At 39.8% G+C, this 17,880-nt stretch overlaps 1 protein-coding gene across 1 annotated transcript in view; it reads right to left on the bottom strand.

The window, feature by feature from the left end:
- The window catches only part of STAC (SH3 and cysteine rich domain), a 202,612-nt gene that overhangs the window by 47,742 nt on the left and 136,990 nt on the right, over positions 1 to 17,880 (bottom strand). The window contains exons 7-8 of the mRNA XM_032235867.1: positions 1,843 to 1,924; positions 9 to 79 (exon numbers count right to left, since the gene is read on the bottom strand). Coding sequence (XP_032091758.1) covers positions 9 to 79; positions 1,843 to 1,924 — 153 coding nt within the window. The remainder of the gene's footprint in view (positions 1 to 8; positions 80 to 1,842; positions 1,925 to 17,880) is intronic.

Raw genomic sequence — 17,880 nt, 5'->3', positions numbered from 1 at the left:
AAAGTCACCTGTAGTGCAGAGTTAATTTTCTTTGGTTCTTCTCCAAAATCTGACATGCCATTTACTGAATACGTAAATACTGTAATCAAAGAGAAAAATATATTTTAGGATTAAGAGTCTACCTGCCAAAGAACATCACCAGTTCTACTACTAATACGTTTTCACTTCATTTTGTCTTTGCCTGCAAGGATTTGTAACTTTCACTCCTATTCTAAGGGTTAATCACCAATATCCTATACTATTTCTAGCTGTGAAATTTTTTAAAGAGAAAGGAATGAAAGCCATGAACATTGATCCCGTTATTGGTATTAAAAATTTTACTTTTTAAATAGTTCCACTTATTCTTTAAGTGAATGGAAAGGTATGAGAAAAATGTAAGGAATGTTGTCAGTACCTCTCCATTAGATAATTAGGAAAGAAGACCACGAGACTCCGTGGGTAGAAATCAAGTGTACTTTTACTAATTATAAATGATTAAAGGCATAGCGAAGCGAAGACTGATTATTTAGGCGCGAAAGCGATTGATATATAGAATAACCCATTCCCCACCCCTTGGCATCACAGTTACAGTCCAATCATAATTCTCCCAAGTGTCAGGTATGAGATAACTTCAAAAGGCATCACTAAGATGGAATGTCGGTGCCGTTAGTCCTGGCGGGAACCTCCGACGCATGCATAGTCCAACAGGCAGCTGAGCTCCAGAAACTTCCTCCAGCACAATTAGTAACCCCTCCCAAATACCATCCCCTCCCTCCCCGTTTCATGGCAGCCGAAGCAACAGCAAAGCAGAGGCTGACAAATGTACAAAGATTTTATATTCAAATATTCTGTTCTGTTACATATATTTCCTACTTTTCTTCCTCACATATGACTTCTGACATATTAATTACTGTCAACATTCAACAATTCTGTTTTCAGAAATTTAACTATTTATCTGGAACTGATAATGTTCACATGAATATCAATAGTTACCAAGTATCAATTGTCTCCACACAATGGTGCTTTCCTAGGAATCTGAGGTAGATATCTCTGTCTCAGAGGGATCGTCCTCTCTCTTCTTTAAGTTCTATAGATGCTTGGTTCTTGGCAACAATGCCATATTCCATGTTAGCACAGGACAAAGCTTAAAAACTGCCTTATAATATGTATGTACTTGTTTTTTAATCATCTATCACACTTTGCATGCAGGGGTGGGTTGCTGCCCGCATTACTGCCAGCTTGGTGTGTGCAAAAAAATTGCTAAGTGCTGACTGTGTTAAGGGCCCCGTTTCCTGGCTGTATGGCTAACTGGCCAAATATCTTCACATGTACCTTTCAATACACTTAATACCCTTAATTAATGTGCTCTGTATTAGAATCCTTGGAAGCACAACACAAAAGGTTTAGCGTTATCATGGCTTTGCAGACAGCATGGGACATTTTCTAACTGCCAAGAGGAATATTTTGGAGGAGTTTTAGAGTATAATTTATTATGCTGGACTTCTGACAAGACAACTATAATCTCATCAAGTAATGATCAAATAAATTGTTTCTATTCTGGTGAGATTTGTTTGGAAACCCAGAGAATTCCATCAGCATCCTTCCTGCACTATGTGAAATTGTGCATAAATATGGAAAACATGAATATTAAATATGCTGTGATTTTTTTATGATTTGCTAACAGTGTACCAAGAAACACAACATACTTAATTATTAAAAACCCTGGGAAGTAGTAGAAGTAAGTAGTAACTGTCTCCTCAATATCTCTTTGCAACTTCTGACATTAATCCCAGAAGAGGATTTGTACTTTAAGACTCTATGAGATAATCTGTGTTCTAGCTTTAAATGATAGCTTGCACTCACCACTATTGCTGCGTTGCCTATTTAGGACAAACATATTTCCTAGGCTGCCTCCTTCTTCAGGAACCTCTGCCAAATCTGATGTCTGTAATAGGCAAAAAGGCAACACACTGGAAAATTAATGACGAAGAAAATTGAGATTAAACATGAGCATGCTACTCAGGAAGCTGTAACTATATTCAGGTATTAACAGTATTTATAAAATGGGAATATTAAAACATAAAAGTTTTAATTACTCATGTTGACATACAAAAAAAGCAGAAAAAGAAAATTTGAGAACTGCAGAGACAAGAATTTAAATTTTACTAGAAATTGTATAATTCTTAGGGCAGCAGTTCTCAGTCCAGCAGTAATCATTTCACAGAGGTTATGTGGTATATTTTATTGATGCTTTTATTGTAAATTACTTAGAGATGACACAAAGGAAACATTACAAACATCTATTTAATAAATAAGTATGATTATGTAAATTGGAAATAAATACTTGTGTGAAAATGCCATTTGGATTCAAGTCTGAAGTGAGAATTACATGGCTAGTGAATGAAAAATCCAAGTAACAGAAAAGATTTATTAACTCCTGTTGAGTTGTCATATGTAGCTGGTGGGTTTCCGGATCTAAGTCCTTGCAGGTTATTGGCCAAAACCGTTGAAGTTGATCACTCCACTCGGGCAGCTTCTTTTTTTTGAATTTTTTTATTTTAATTGAACAAAAACACAAAAAAGAATCATCCTTCATTACATCTTTAGAAAGTGTGTCAATTGGTTACAGATAACTTTCATGCATTTCTTCCACAGTCATTACTTATAGTTCATATTAGATTATACACACTTTAAATCAAGAATCTTTGTATATCTTACTATCAATGTACCACAATTCTCATTTCACTACAATTATTTGAACATGCTTTTACCTCAAATCATTCATACTTAAAGACACAACCACATAATGGCATTCAGGGGGCTGAATTCTACAGGGGGATGAATAAAGTGGGGGATTTGAGGGGCAACCCAAAGCACCGTCTGTCTAAATTTGCAGCAGGCAGGCAGTAACATTTTCATAGACCATGATCAGAGGAGCAGCTGATCCTATGGAGAGACTCCTCCTGCATTCAGTCCCAGGCCTACAAGTGGAAGTACCCCTTCCTTCCTTCCTCCTTTTACCTTCCTTCCTTCCCTCCCTCTTCCTTCCTTCTAACCTTCCTCCCTTTCCATTCTTTCTCCTTCCTTCCTTCCTTCCTCTTGCCTATCTACCTTCTGTCTTTCTGCTCTTTAGATCTCTCTTCCCCTTCCCTTAAGGTGACCAGATTTTCAGATTGGAAAAGAGGGACGCCCTTGACCGGGGGGGGGGGGGGGGGCTTGATTAAAAAAAAAAATTGTCAAAAGGTCACCCCAGGACACTGAAACCAGCATAAATACGAATCTGTTGCCAAACAAAATTTTGATCACGTGACCATGAGGATGCTGCAACGGTCGCTAAGTGTGAAAAATGGTCGCAATGGTCGCTAAGTGTGAAAAATGGTCATCAGTCACTTTTTTCAATGCCATTGTATCTTCCTGATTATTAAAAGTGCAAATTCACTCAGTGTCAATCATGACTCCTGAGTCCATTTCAAAGTATTGTGCATAGAAATTTTTAAAATGGCTTGTTTCAATTTATTTTGGATAGAATCTTTTTTTAAATAGTCTAAGACAATTTAAAAAAAGAATCAACACAGAATATCACTATTTTAAAAAATCATATGCACAATAAATAAAATATTATTTTAAAATACATTGAGCCTATACTCCTTACAGTAAATGACTCATCTGGAAACAAGCCAATAGCATTTTTTGTGCTTTCAAATTTACAGATTTTCCAAAATCAGCTTAAAGTCCAAATATTTAAAGACCACCCCCCTCAAAGCTATCTTACCAGAGCTTTAAATATCTTCTGGGGAGGCCCTGCTAGTAATCCCATTCATGACAAAGGTAGGGCTTTCTAGTTGGTAACATCTTAATTTGAGGCTTGATTGGAACATTATACAGAAGTTATTGAAAGACAGTAAAATGGACATCAACAATCTCACACCCTGCTCAAAGTTGTGACAGCAAGTTTAAATTTTTGACCTTAACTATCAAGAAAAAAAACAATTTTAAAACTGGCATGTCAGTGACTTCTTAAAAGTCAGGATGCCTGGTCAAGATTAAATTGCAGGTAGATTTCTTATCACTTTCTAAAAAGAGAAAAATTCAGAACATAACAAATAAAAGGTTGTGAATTTCACAGATGAGACAGAAAACCACAAATGGGCAAATATGATCTAGAAAGGCATGACTCTCCCATATTATGGGAATCCCATAAGCCCTGCAGATGTTCATAATGAAATTATATTTAACTATTTGGGACAGAAAGACAACACAGACTATTTTTTTAAAAAAATTCACCAATATCACACCATAAGATTCTTTATCTTTTCTTTGCAACAATTCCTAATGGCACAAGAAATCTCCATCAATATCTATCCCCAAGAAGAAAACTCTTCTTTCACAGCAAAATAATGTAGAAAAATTACAAACAATAACTCTTTTCAGCTTTATGCACCACCCCAGTAAACACAAATGTTTGATCAGAAAAAATATGTCCAAGATAGGAGCAATAAGCTATACACCATGATTTAGGAGTTTGATTTTTTTCAAAAATAAATGCTAAAATACTAAACTGTATATATGCACATTTAGGTAAATAGTGTTCTGTATACCCTCTCGGAGGCGGCGAGCGATCCCAATCACGAACGGACGCCGCCCGCAGATAACTTCCACGCGGTTCAGGCAGGGGCTTCTGCTGGGCGGCGGGACCCCCGGAAGTGAGAGGCTGCGATCCCGCCGCCCAGCAGAAGCCCCGGCGAGCGATCCCAATCACGAACGGACGCCGCCCGCAGATAACTTCCACGCGGTTCAGGCAGGGGCTTCTGCCGGGCGGCAGAAGCCCCGGCGATCGATCCCAATCATGAACGGACGCCGCCCGCAGATAACTTCCATGCGGTTCAGGCAGGGGCTTCTGCCGGGCAGCGGGACCCCCGGAAGTGAGAGGCTGCGATCCCGCCGCCCGGCAGAAGCCCCGGCGATCGATCCCAATCATGAACGGATGCCGCCCGCAGATAACTTCCATGCGGTTCAGGCAGGGGCTTCTGCCGGGCAGCGGGACCCCCGGAAGTGGGAGGCTGCGATCCCGCCGCCCGGCAGAAGCCCCGGCGATCGATCCCAATCATGAACGGACGCCGCCCGCAGATAACTTCCACGTGGTTCAGGCAGGGGCTTCTGCCGGGCAGCGGGACCCCCGGAAGCGAGAGGCTGCGATCCCGCCGCCCGGCAGAATCCCCGGCGATCGATTCCAATCACGAACGGACGCCACCCGCAGATAACTTCCACGCAGTTCAGGCAGGGGCTTCTGCTGGGCGGCGGGACCCCCGGAAGCGAGAGGCTGCGATCCCGCCGCCCGGCAGAAGCCCCGGTGATCGATTCCAATCACGAACGGATGCCGCCCACAGATAACTTCCACGCGGTTCAGGCAGGGGCTTCTGCTGGGCGGCGGGACCCCCGGAAGTGAGAGGCTGGGATCCCGCCGCCCGGCAGAAGCCCCGGCGATCGATCCCAATCACGAACGGACGCCGCCCGCAGATAACTTCCACGCGGTTCAGGGGCTTCTGCCGGCAGCGGGAGCCCTGGAAGCGAGAGGAAATTGTCTGCGGGCGGCTGGCAGCGCCCCAACCTGTCCTCCTGCCGCGGTGAGCGGAAAATTCGATTAGAATTAGATTACTCACCAGTCAGCGCAGCTGCAACCTCTTTCGTCTTTTGGTGAAAGGAAATGGAGACTCGCACAGGCGTGCTGAAAATTTCCCATGCCAGCCAGCTCACTGATTGGCTGGAGTCCAGGCCAATCCAATCAGTGAGCGGCAGGCTGGGCTGGCTTAAATTTGTAGGAGGTAAAAGGCTAAAAGCACGCTTTTTTGGCGCTCGCCGCTCCCGCCCATCAGCTGCTAGCTTGCTGGGCTGGCTCATCTGGTAGGATAGAGAACAGAACGATGAGCCAGCCCAGCAAGCTAGCAGCTGATGGGCGGGAGCTGCGAGCGCCAAAAAAAGCGTGCCTTTTAAAAAGGCGGGCGGGACGCGGGAAAATGCATTGGAAAGCGGGTGTGTCCCGCCAAAAGCGGGACGTCTGGTCACCTTACCTTCCCTTCCTTCCTCCTTCCATCCTTTCACAAAAACCAGGATGTTGTATTAGCATCATCATCATTCCGCTGAAAATGCCAGATTCTGTGGTACTTCTGGATGAAACTTAGAAAATTACAGAGACATGAGGAACCATTATATAATTTCACTTGGCAAAACTCTGATTAAAATAATAGCAACAAAATGTAAGGTTTTTTAATTTTAAAACTCTAGCAAAACATAGATTTATTTCCAGTTTAGTTATTTAATGTCATTGTCAGCACCTCTCCATTTAATAATTAGGAGAGAAAGACCATGAGACTCCATACGTGGAAAATCAAATGTACTTTTACTAATTAAAAATGGTTAAAGAGCGGTTGCATAGCAAAGTCTGATTAATTAGGCGCGAAAGCAGTTGATATATAGAATAGCCCATTCCACACACCCTGGCATCATAGGCCTAGGCCAATCATAAGTCCTTCAAGTGTCAGGTGTGAGATAACTTCAAAAGGCATCACGAAGATGGAATGTCGGTGCCGTTAGTCCAGGCGGGAAACACCCACGCATGCGTAGTCTGACCATCCAGTGAACTCCAGAATATTCCTCCAGCACATCGAGTAACCCCACCCAAATACCATGCCCTCCCTCCCCCTTTCATGGCAGCTGAAGCAACAGCAAAGCAGAAGCTGACAGTCATTATAAAAAGGAATGCAATTGATTAAATAAAAATGACTTTTTCTTTTATTAAGAATACTTATTCTACATTAAACTAGAAAATATTTCATAGGCCCTTCAACAAGTTTGTTACAAGTTTTCAGAAATACATGCATTCTTGAAACTGATACCATATAATGTTAAAAAGCAGATGGCTAACTAAGTACACTAAAAACCATGTTTAATTATTTGCTACTTGAGGCCAATAGCAATGATGAAGAAATTTCTACTAGACTGTCATCCTCAGTGACAATATTTTTAGGGCCAAAAAATAAAACTTCGTATATTGGATATGTTATCCATTTCTTAGCCTTCAATCAATCAATATAATTATTTCCATCAAAGAAAGCTTAAAAGTAGTGATTCAACAATAGTACTATAAAGAAAACATCATTTTTAATGATTTTCTATGAATGTGTGCATATCATTTTAGCATACCATTATTAATAAGCTAAAAACACTTAAAACGTGAGTTAAGAATAACCTAAAATAAAGGATAAAATCATGACATTGTTGAAAGACTATGTCCCTAATGAAAACCAAACAGGAATCTGAAAACATTCTCTGATATCATTTTTCAGTATTGTTGAGAATTATTGTTCATAATTCAGAATCATTGAGAATTATTGTTCATAATTCTCTGATTTAGTAAAAGTTTACATTTAGAGCCTCAAGTAACACTACTTGTATCCCTTCAAATATTTGAGAATCTCTAGTCTCCGTTAGCACCCCCATTAACTTTCTTTCATTCCAACCTACCCTGCAGGGTGGTTGCTGCAGGGAAAATTAGAAGGGAGTTCAAAGTTCATTGCTTTGAGCTTTTGAAAGAAGGGAGGATTAAAGCTCAAAGATTAAGTTCATTTCCTCACTAATGAATTGTAAGCCTTCAGGGCCATTCACCCAATTTTGAAAAAATATAAACCCATACTCATTACTGATCTTTCAAATTTATTATGGGATGACTCTAGAAGACATTATAAATTACCAGTGGGAAATATACTTAGTTGCATAACTAAATAAAACAATTCTAAACTTAATGTCATGTATACCAATTCACAGGCATATAATACTGCTGCGAACCTGCTGTTCATGCGATATGTTAAGGCCACCTTACTATATTTGAGTTAAAAATGACCAGTAAGCACCAGCCATCTTTAAAAGACTTTGCTGCATGCTGCCGCCTTGCCAACCTGGAATTTTTGCACCCTGCAAGTCTCCATCTTCATAATTTGCTAGAGTTCATCAGAGGATTTTATTTCGGCAATACAGAATTTCATTCCAATTATACCAACATTTTAAAATTGCCTGGGAGCTCCCCCACCGCAAATTAAAAACAATATACAAACACATTTAACAGTTGAGGACAGGAAGGAAGAAATGCTTTGTGGGCATAAGCCCGGACACCATCACGGGAGAAGGAAGGAAGATGTGGGCAAGAGCCAAGCCCTTCTTCTTCTTCTAACAAAGCAGCTGCAACTTGTGCAAGCTTAGGGTAGGCTTCATCGTGATGTACTCATTTCCCGTAGCCATGACTTTGGCTTGGAAGTCCTCCACCAGGTCCTCTTCCAGCTCACCTTCCTCTCCAATATTAAAAAGTCCCTTCAGTCCCAATGCGAGCAACCCACTCAGTGTCCCTGGCCCACGCTAGGAAATAATAGCCCCTGAGATCCCACCTGCCGCAACATCGCTTCCGCCTTCTGCCACATCACAAACAACTCCCCCAAGCAAATCTGTCTATGTCATCAACGTGCAATGGACACCAGACTATGCGGTGATGTCTCCAAGTCCAATGGAAAGCCATCAAGCATTGACTGATATAGATATAGGGCAAACAGTGTTCGTCTCCATTTGCGATTAGCTGGAGGGGGTTTCATTCACGATTCCACGGCCATTCTGCAGAGTATAGAGACTTCAGTCCGTGTCCAGCAAACGAGACTGCGCGGCAGTGGGAAACTGCTGTGCAATATTTACTTGCCATGTATTTACTTGCCAAAATTTACTTGCCAAAAATTGGGATTTTTTTACAACGCCCTGGGACGCGGGACAAATTATTAAAAAGCGTGACTGTCCCGCCAAAAGCAGGACGTCTGGTCAAACATTATCACAGGAAATATTTTATGGCATTTTGCATTATGTCATAAGCCATTTTATGATAATTTTATGACATAAAATGTTTCATAAAATTTGCCAAATTTCAATTTCCTAGGAGTCATGAGTTCCAGATTTTGGATGCATTCTATAGGTTAGCCCATTTGAAATAGCTTGGTTCAAAATTTGTTGTCTTATGATATGCTGTTTCACCAAGTTTATGTTATGGGTTTTAATAGTATATTGATTTTAATAGGGATATAAGCTTTCAAGAGATCAAGAGTAACTTCTTTGGAACAGCTTTAACAGTGATAATTATAGGAGAGAGGATATTGCATGGGAGATGTAAGACTACATTTTACTACTGTTCTCTGTCTTCTTTTTCCCCTAAGATGGTGGGCAGGAAGCAACAGCTGTAAAGAGCTCTTCCAAAAGTAAACAGATTTTTCCTTTTTCTTTTACATTTTAATTCACCTTTTTGACCCATTTTAAATCCATATCTTACTTTTTACAAGAGCACATATAGTGAGGCTACCAATTTGTTTTTAGTTACTTCTTAACAATACTACAAGCTTGGCTTTTAGAAACCAAGAGGCCTCTTACAAGCCAAGAGGCCTGAGAGGAAAGTAGAGAAAGAGGCCTGAGGGGCCTCAACCCCAGACAAGAAGTGAAGCCAGGGAGAGTAGGGAGTGAGCCACGGTGTCCCCAAAACATGAAAATAAGTGGCAAACGGCAAGACTGACCAACAGCCACAGACAAGCAGTAAAGCTGGGAAGAGCAGGGAGCAAGCCGAGCTAGCTACCACGAAGGATGGTCAATTTCCCGAAGACCAACAAGGTGACCTAGTGGCTGCCAGAAGTCATAACTCAGTGGACTTCCTGGGGGCGTGGCCTGTTGCCGAGGAGGGCTCCACCGAGCTCCTCAGAGATCTGGTCTGTATATCTAAATAAGATCATAGATAGCACCCCTTTTTGGCTAAGAAAGGGGCAGGGAGTAGCTCTGTAGGCTAGGGTCTATTCGTAAGCCACAGCCCTTTTCTTTTTTTGGCTGTGGATAGAGATTAGATCCAGCCGGAGCGGAGCTTTTATCTCCAGCCAGTTCTTCTCAGCTGCCCTTTTTTTTGGCAGCCCCAGACAGGCTAGCCCCCCCCAGGACAAAACAAAGTTTTTTTCAAGCTACAATTGATACGGGCGGGTCCCACCCCTGTGAGATTTATGTTTTTATTACTATCTTAAATACCAGCACCATTTGTCTTAGAGACTTCTTTGTCTAAATGGATTTCAAAATGGCAATTTCTCTCCGTGGATGATTGATAGTGGATATACTTAGCCGGTTTTACCTTCCTGCAGACCGCTCCTTAACAAAATAAACTCTTCTTCTTTGGAAACAGAGGGGAGCAAAGCGCTGCTTACTTGTGTATTTATTATGGCACCCAGGTCAAAGAAGCGCCTTGCTACAAATGTGTCTAAAGAATTTAAAGAATTTTTACTGGAACCACAGCCTTTGTCTCCTATGCCTTCTACTGGAGAACTTTTAACACAGGAATATTTCTTTAAAATGTTTAATGATTTTAAACAAGAAATTAAGGAATTTGTATTGGAACTATATGATGATTTAAAGTCTAAAGTTAATCAAATGAAGGCGAACACGTTTGCAGCCGTGTCTGCCCTGTCAGATTATTCTGCTGAAATAGAGAACAAATTGGAAAGTTTGGAGAAGGCTAAATTTAATTTGACTACCAATATTCAAATTTTACAACAAAAAATTAGAGACACTGAACAACAGCTTATGATGATAAATTTTAATAGGAAGGCATTTGCAATAAGAGTCAGAGGATTCCGTGAAAAGGAGCAAGAGAATCTGAAACAGACCTTTGCTGAAGCCTTCAGCCATGCGGTGGGAAGCCCGGGACTTAATTTTGATTGGCAGATTCGGAAAATCTATCGCCAGAACTCATTGATAGCGGAACAGCGACAGCTCCCGAGGGACATAATTATACATTTCTCTACAAAAGAATCTAGAAACGCGATTGTGCAAAAGTTTCATAACAACAGTCTCCGAGTTGATGACCAGGACCTGATTGTCTTCAAAGATATACCTTTCCAGATGTTGAAAGCAAGAAGGGACTACACCTTTTTAACTAAAGAGCTTAGGAGCCAACAGATTCGATACAGATGGGAGGCCCCTGCCGGCATCACGGTTACATTTAAGAATCAAAGATTTCGTCTTAACTCTGTTTCGGAGGCTCAAGATTTCTACTGTAGTACTTTGAAGGCGGGACTTCCTGACTCACTTGGAAGAGAGGAGAGACAAGTGGAAGGAGAAGGCAAGCGGCAGGCCATGTGGCTGCAAGATGGAGGGGGTAGCCTTTCCTCCCTCGGAGAAGCAGAAAAACGGAGATCGAGAATTTAGACATTTCAAAATATTCGCCAAAGTTAAGGACTGAATGGGGGTTTGAGACCTCTCTCCGGTAGAAAAAGCGGACTAATTCTTATCAGAAGGGAAAGCTGGGTGAAACTACTTTGAGCTAGATTTTAAATTAACGTTAGCATAAATTTGATAGTGGTAAACATTAGACAAGCAAGGGATCAGGGTAAAATATATGTGGAATGATTTACGTTGTTTAAAGCTTATTAGAACAGAAAGCCGGTTGGGATTATCTTAAGATAGGTGTAAAAAGAATGCGGAATGATTTATGTTGTTTAAACTTTGTTAGAAGGGACTATTTTAAAACAGAAGGTTAACTGACTCTTGCTGAAAGTATTATTTGAATATGTGGAATGATCCATGCTATTTAACTTTTATTAGAAGGGAAAGTTGGTTGAAATTGCTTTGAGTTAGATTTTAAACAAATGTTAGCATAAATTTGATAGTGGTAAATATCAGACAAGTAAGGGATGAGGGTAAAATGCATGTGGAATGAACTATGTTATTTAAATCCTATTAGAAGAGAAAGTCGGTTGGAATTATCTTAAGATAGAAGTTGATTTCTGTGTAAAGTAATATTTGATCTACGCTGCTTAACTTTACTAAGAAGGGGAAGCTTGGCTAGATTATTTTGAATTACTGTTTGAAAAGGAGGTTAAGAAAGATCATTTACGCTGTTTAAATTTTACTAGAAGGGAAAGCTTGATTACTCTTCTGCAAAGTAATTTGAATATGTGGCATGAACCACGTTGCTTAAATTTTATCGGAAGGGATCATAAGGTTTAGGAAGAGGAACGGGAGAGTCTACAGAAGGTTGGGGTAAATAGCAAAGAAGTAAGAGACGAGAATAAAATATAGATAGAATGATTTATACTATTTAAGCATAGATAAAGATGGGGGGCTGAGATCAACACAAAGAGTGGTTTCTTTTTTTTTCTTTTTTTCTTTTCTCTTTTCTTTTCTCTCTTCTTTTTTTCTGTTTTTCTTTCTTTTGACATATTACTTTTATTTTTTTAATCCATATGTATACAAGATATTTTAGACAGAAGGTAGTGCCAGGTGTGGGCCCTGGGAAGTCGGGAGGATTAGGGATGGGGATTTGTGGGGGGGGGTGTTAACATAGTCTTAATAAGAACAAGAATGTATTTATATACGGTGGTTCTTTTTTTTTTTCCCTTGGTTCATTTTACTTTTATCAGATCAAGCAACACTCGAATAAAGGCATACACCAAGGAGGGAGGTAGAGGGAAAGAAGAGGGAGGAGTAAGGAAGGAGTAAGGGGAATGTAAGGAGGGTGTGTGGGGAGTAAGGGGAGAAGGAAGGCTTGAGGGGAAAGGGAAGTAGGAGGGGAGTGTTAGAGGGAGAAAGGAAAGTTGGAGGGGGTAGATGGGGTGTATGGAGGATGGAAGGGTTAGGTGGGGTTGTGAATGATGAGTTGTGTTTCCTTTTTTTGTTCGTTTTATCTCCTTTTTTTTTCTTTTCTTATAGTAAATACCCTGTATATAAGTGATTGCAAATGGAATGTGAAAAATGAATAAAATATATTTTAAAAAAAAAGAAGAAGTCATAACTCAGTAATATTTTGGCACTCTGTAGCAGGTGTCCTGAAGGAACGGAGATTTGCATTTGACATACCAATCTCTTCTTAAGATTGGGAGAATTATTAACAGTGTTTGTTTGCTTCCATGGAACCTATAGAGAAAGTGTCTTTAAGCAGTGATCTAGTAAACTCTAGAACTTCCCCTATCCTTAGCCACCAGTCTCGGCAAAAGAGATACAACCCATCATTAAAAGCTTAAAGAGAAATCAAGCCCTAGGTGAGGATTTTTTATCAGCAGAATTATTCAAGAAATTTCCCAATGGTGGGATCCATTATTGGCAGGTCTTTTAACACGCAAAAATAACACCTGCCATATATCAGATGGTGGAAGATGGCAATAGTTGTGCCCATATATAAAAAGGGAATAAAAAGGATCCTAGTAATTACATGGCCTATTTGCCTGATTGACATTGTAGAAAAAATATGTGCTAGTTACTTTTAGAACAGAATTGAAATCTGGGTAGAGGAAAACAATATCCTTACAGAAGAACAAGCAGGTTTTAGACAAAGCCAATCTGCTTTGTCTTGAACCATCTAATTGCCATATATCCATATAAGAGGAGATCCCTGTTTGCTGCTTTTATATACCTTACAGAAACATTTGATATGGTAAACAGAGTACTATGCAGTAAATTGACATCTCTTAAAATAGAATCTAGACTCCTGGCTTTGATTAAATCCCTTTACATAAGTACCTGTTTGAGGGTGAGATATGGGGTTAATGGGGCTCTGACTAACAGGATTCCCACAAATAAAGGGATAAGGCAAGGGTATATCCTGGCCCCATTATTATTTAGTTTATATATCAACAACTGACCAGGGTTAATGAAGTATCCCATGGTACACATCAGTGATGGGTTTCAAAAAATTTTGGAACCTACTTTGTGGGTGTGGCCTCCTTTGTGGGAGTGGCTTGCTGGCCATGTGACTGGGTGCTAGTGGCTTGCCGGCCATGTGACCGGGGATGGCTTGCAGGTCATGTGACCAGGTGAGAGTGGCTTGCTGGTCATGTGACCGGGTGGGGGTGGCTTGGCAGTCATGTGGCCAGATGGGAGTGGCCAAGATGATGTCATTGAATTCTTTGCCCCAATGGATGATCTACAAAAAGAAGATATAAAAAAGGAAATTTATTATTTTGTGCACTTACTACTTAAAAAGATTAAAATAGGGACACAAAACAATAAAAGAGCTACTTACAGAAGGTAAGTAGCTTACTACTTACTACTTGTATTTCAAAGGGAATAAATACACATTTAATTTTTGGCTGTGGACGGAGATTAGATCCAGCGTTAGCTGAGCCCTTATCTCCAGCCAGTTCTTCTCAGCTGCCTTTTTTGCAGCCCTAGACAGGAGACTCCCCCCTCAGGACAAAGCAAAGTTGTTTGAAGTTATGATTAATACGAGCGGGTCCCACCCCTGAGAGGTTTTACTTTTATTACTATCTTAAACACCAGCCTCGTTTGCCCTAGAGGCTTCTTTGTTTAAACGCATTACAAAATGGCGATTTTTCTCCGTTGGTGACTGAAAGGGGATGTACTTAGCCGGCTTTATCTTCCTTGAGACTATTCCTCATTAACTACCCAAAACCTACAAACAAAGAATTTTTTTTGGAAATTGAGGGGAGCGAGAGCGCTGTTTGTTTGTTTATCTCTTTACTCATGATGGCTCCCAGGTCAAAGCCGAAGCGTTTTTCTACGAATGTGCTTAAAGAATCTGTTACAAAATCGCTGCCCTTGTCTCCTACGCCCTCTACTGGAGATTTCTTAACACAGGAATTTTTTTTTCAAATGCTTAATGACTTTAAACAGGAAATTAAAGAATTTGTATTGGAGTTATATGATAACTTAAAGACTAAGATTGCCCAAATGAAGGCGAATACGTTTGTAGCCGTGTCTGCTCTGACAGATTACACCGCTGAAATGGAGAATAAATTGGAAAGTTTGGAGGAGGCTAATTCTAATTTGACTACTAACATGCAAACATTACAACAAAAAATTAGAGATACTCAAGAACAGCTCGTTATGATAAATTTTAACAGGAAGGCATTTGCAATAAGAGTCAGAGGATTGCGTGAAAAGGAGCGAGAGAATTTGAAACAGACTTTTGTTGAGGCCTTCAGCCATGTGGTGGGAAGTCCGGGACTTAATTTTGATTGGCAGATTCGGAAAATCTATTGCCAGAATTCGTTGGTAGCAGAACAGCGACAGCTCCCGAGGGACATAATCATATATTTCTCCACAAAGAATCCAGAAATGCGATCATACAAAAGTTTTACAATAATAGGTTGCGAGTTGATGGGCAGGATTTGATTGTCTTCAAAGAAATACCATCCCAGATGTTAAAAGCAAGAAGAGACTATACTTTTCTAACTGAAGAGCTTAGAAAACACCAGATTCAGTATAAATGGGAAGCACCAGCTGGCATCACGGTCACATTTGAGAATCAAAGATTTCGTCTCAATTCTGTTTCGGAAGCTCAAGATTTCTATTATAAGACTTTGAAGGCGGGACTTCCTGACTCACTCGGAAAAGAGGAAAGACAAGGCGGAGGGGAAGGCAAGCAGCAGACCACATGGCTGCAAGACGGAGGGTGTAGCTCTCCCCCTCCTGGAGAAGCAGAAGAGCGGAGATCGAGGATTTAGCTATGTCTTCAAAATATTTGTTTGGTTTAAGATACGGTAATCCTGTTTAGACCCAACAATTTGCAAGATATTCAGTCTCTAGACTACGATGTTTTCCTATTAGACATTTCAAAATATTTCTCAAAGTTGTGGATTGAATGGGGGTTTGCGATCTCTCTCCGGTTGAAAAAGCGGAATTGGATACTGGTGGTGTGATATTGGGACTGAATTACGTGGAGCGGATGTTGAACACATTTCACGGGACTTATATGTTTGAACTTTAACTTAAATTGTTCAGGACTTTAAAGTGAAGAGAGTGGAGATGGTAATTTTACTGAATTTTGGTTTGGGAGGAAGGGAGCCGGGTAACGCGGGGTAGGTGGAGGGGTAGCGAAAGCTTGATCAGATTACTTTGAGTTAAAAGGCAAACTGACTCTTGTGTGAATTATTATTCGAAAATAAGGTTAAGAAAGATTAGTTGGAGTGACTACAGGAAGTAGTGGTAAATATCAGAGAAGCAAGGGATGAGGGTAAAATTCATGCGGAATGATCTACGTTGTTTAAACTCTATTAGAAGGGAAAGCTTGGTGAGATTATCTCGAGACAGAATGTAAACTGATTCTTGGGTAAATTATTATTTGAATAGGTGGAATGATCCACACTGTTTAAATCCTACTAGAAAGGAAAGTTTGGTGAGATTATTTTGAGCTAGATCGAAAACTGATGTCTGCATAAATTTGCATAAATTTTTATTTGAATATAAGGTTAAGGAAGATGAACTGGGGAGTCTACAGGAAGTTCGGGTAAATAACAAAGAAGCAAGAGACGAGAATAAAATATATATAGAATGATTTATACTGCTTAAACATTAATAAAGATGGGGGGCTGAGCTTAATACAAAGAGGTTTTTTTCTTTTTTCTTTTTTTTTTCTTTTCCTTTTTATAATTTGTAAATTTTTTTTGTATCAATTTTTTTCTTATATTACTTTTATTTTTAATTCATAGGATCACAAGATATTTTAGAAGGGGTTTGACAGAGGACAATGCCAGGTGTGGGCCCTGGGAAGTCGGGGGGGACTAGGGAGGGGGACCTATGGGGGGGGGGTGGGTGGGTGGTAATATAGTTTCAATAAGAAGAAGAATGCACTTGTATACGGTTGTCTTTTCTTTTTTTTCTTTCTTTATATTTTTTTCCTTGGTTTTTTTTTCTTTCTCTTTTTATCATATTTTGTTTCCTATTTTCTATCTTTATAGTTCAATATTAATAAATAAGAGTTGAATAAAGGAATACACCAAGGGGAGAGGTAGAAGGAAAGAAGAGGGAGGAGCAAGGAGGGAGTGAGAGGGGAATGTAAGGAGGGTGTAAGAAGGAAGGTTTGAGGGGAAAGGGAAGTAGGAAAGGGGAGTGTTAGAGGGAGGAAAGGAAAGTTGGAGGGGGAAGATGAGGTGTATGGAGGTTGGAAGTGTCAGGTGGGGTTTTGTCTTATGCTGAATGATGATGAATCGTGTTTTCTTTTTTATTTTTTATTTTATTTTATTTCTTTTCGTATAGCAAATATCCAGTATATAAGTGATTGTAAAATTGAATGTGAAAATGAATAAAAAATATATTTAAAAAAAAATACACATTTAATTTTACACATGTTAACAGCTGTTGGAATTGTGTTTGCATAACAATGGAAAAAACAAAGATATGAAAATGAATAAATATTAGAATGTGCAGGAATGAATAAATTGACAATTAAAATCAAGAAGGCTTCAAATACTTTTTCACGTGGGATTTGTTTTATCAATTGCTAACTAACAGAAACAGCAATTAGAAATTAAAAGTATGAAAGAAAACACCAATTATGTAAGGAAAGGTCACTAAAATGTATAAGGAAATATTATTAATACTTGATCATTATTAACGTGTAGATAATTGCAGGACATTACACACCCACATACACAAACTATGACAGTGCCAGGAAAACACCAAAAAATAACAATTTCCCCCCCAAAGACTGCAGATGAAACCAGTTTTTTTTCCCTAACCCTAAGAACAAGAAAGACAAAGCCACTGGAATAAAAAACCACCAAGGCATTGTGGAAAATTATAAAGGACAGTGCCAGGAAGCTCACAGAACCAGCAACCACCTCACAATTACCTAAACAACCAGGTATCACACAGAAACACAAAAAAATCTGGCAAAGCTGCCTTGCAACAACCTGGCTTGCCCATAGAAAAGCAGCCACCTTGAGAAACATAAACCATGCACCAATCTGTACACTTAAAAGCAACATATTGCATCACAAATAAAACATTTGCAAAACGGAATAACATTTCTTGTAATAAACATTCTATAAACAATAAATAAATAAAACATTCCCTAAAAATAATTAAAAACCACCAAGCTCAGGGAAC

Source organism: Thamnophis elegans, chromosome Z (genome assembly GCF_009769535.1).
Source record: "Thamnophis elegans isolate rThaEle1 chromosome Z, rThaEle1.pri, whole genome shotgun sequence".
NCBI classification, from domain to species: domain Eukaryota; kingdom Metazoa; phylum Chordata; class Lepidosauria; order Squamata; family Colubridae; genus Thamnophis; species Thamnophis elegans.
This window is presented reverse-complemented; position numbering and strand designations above follow the sequence as displayed.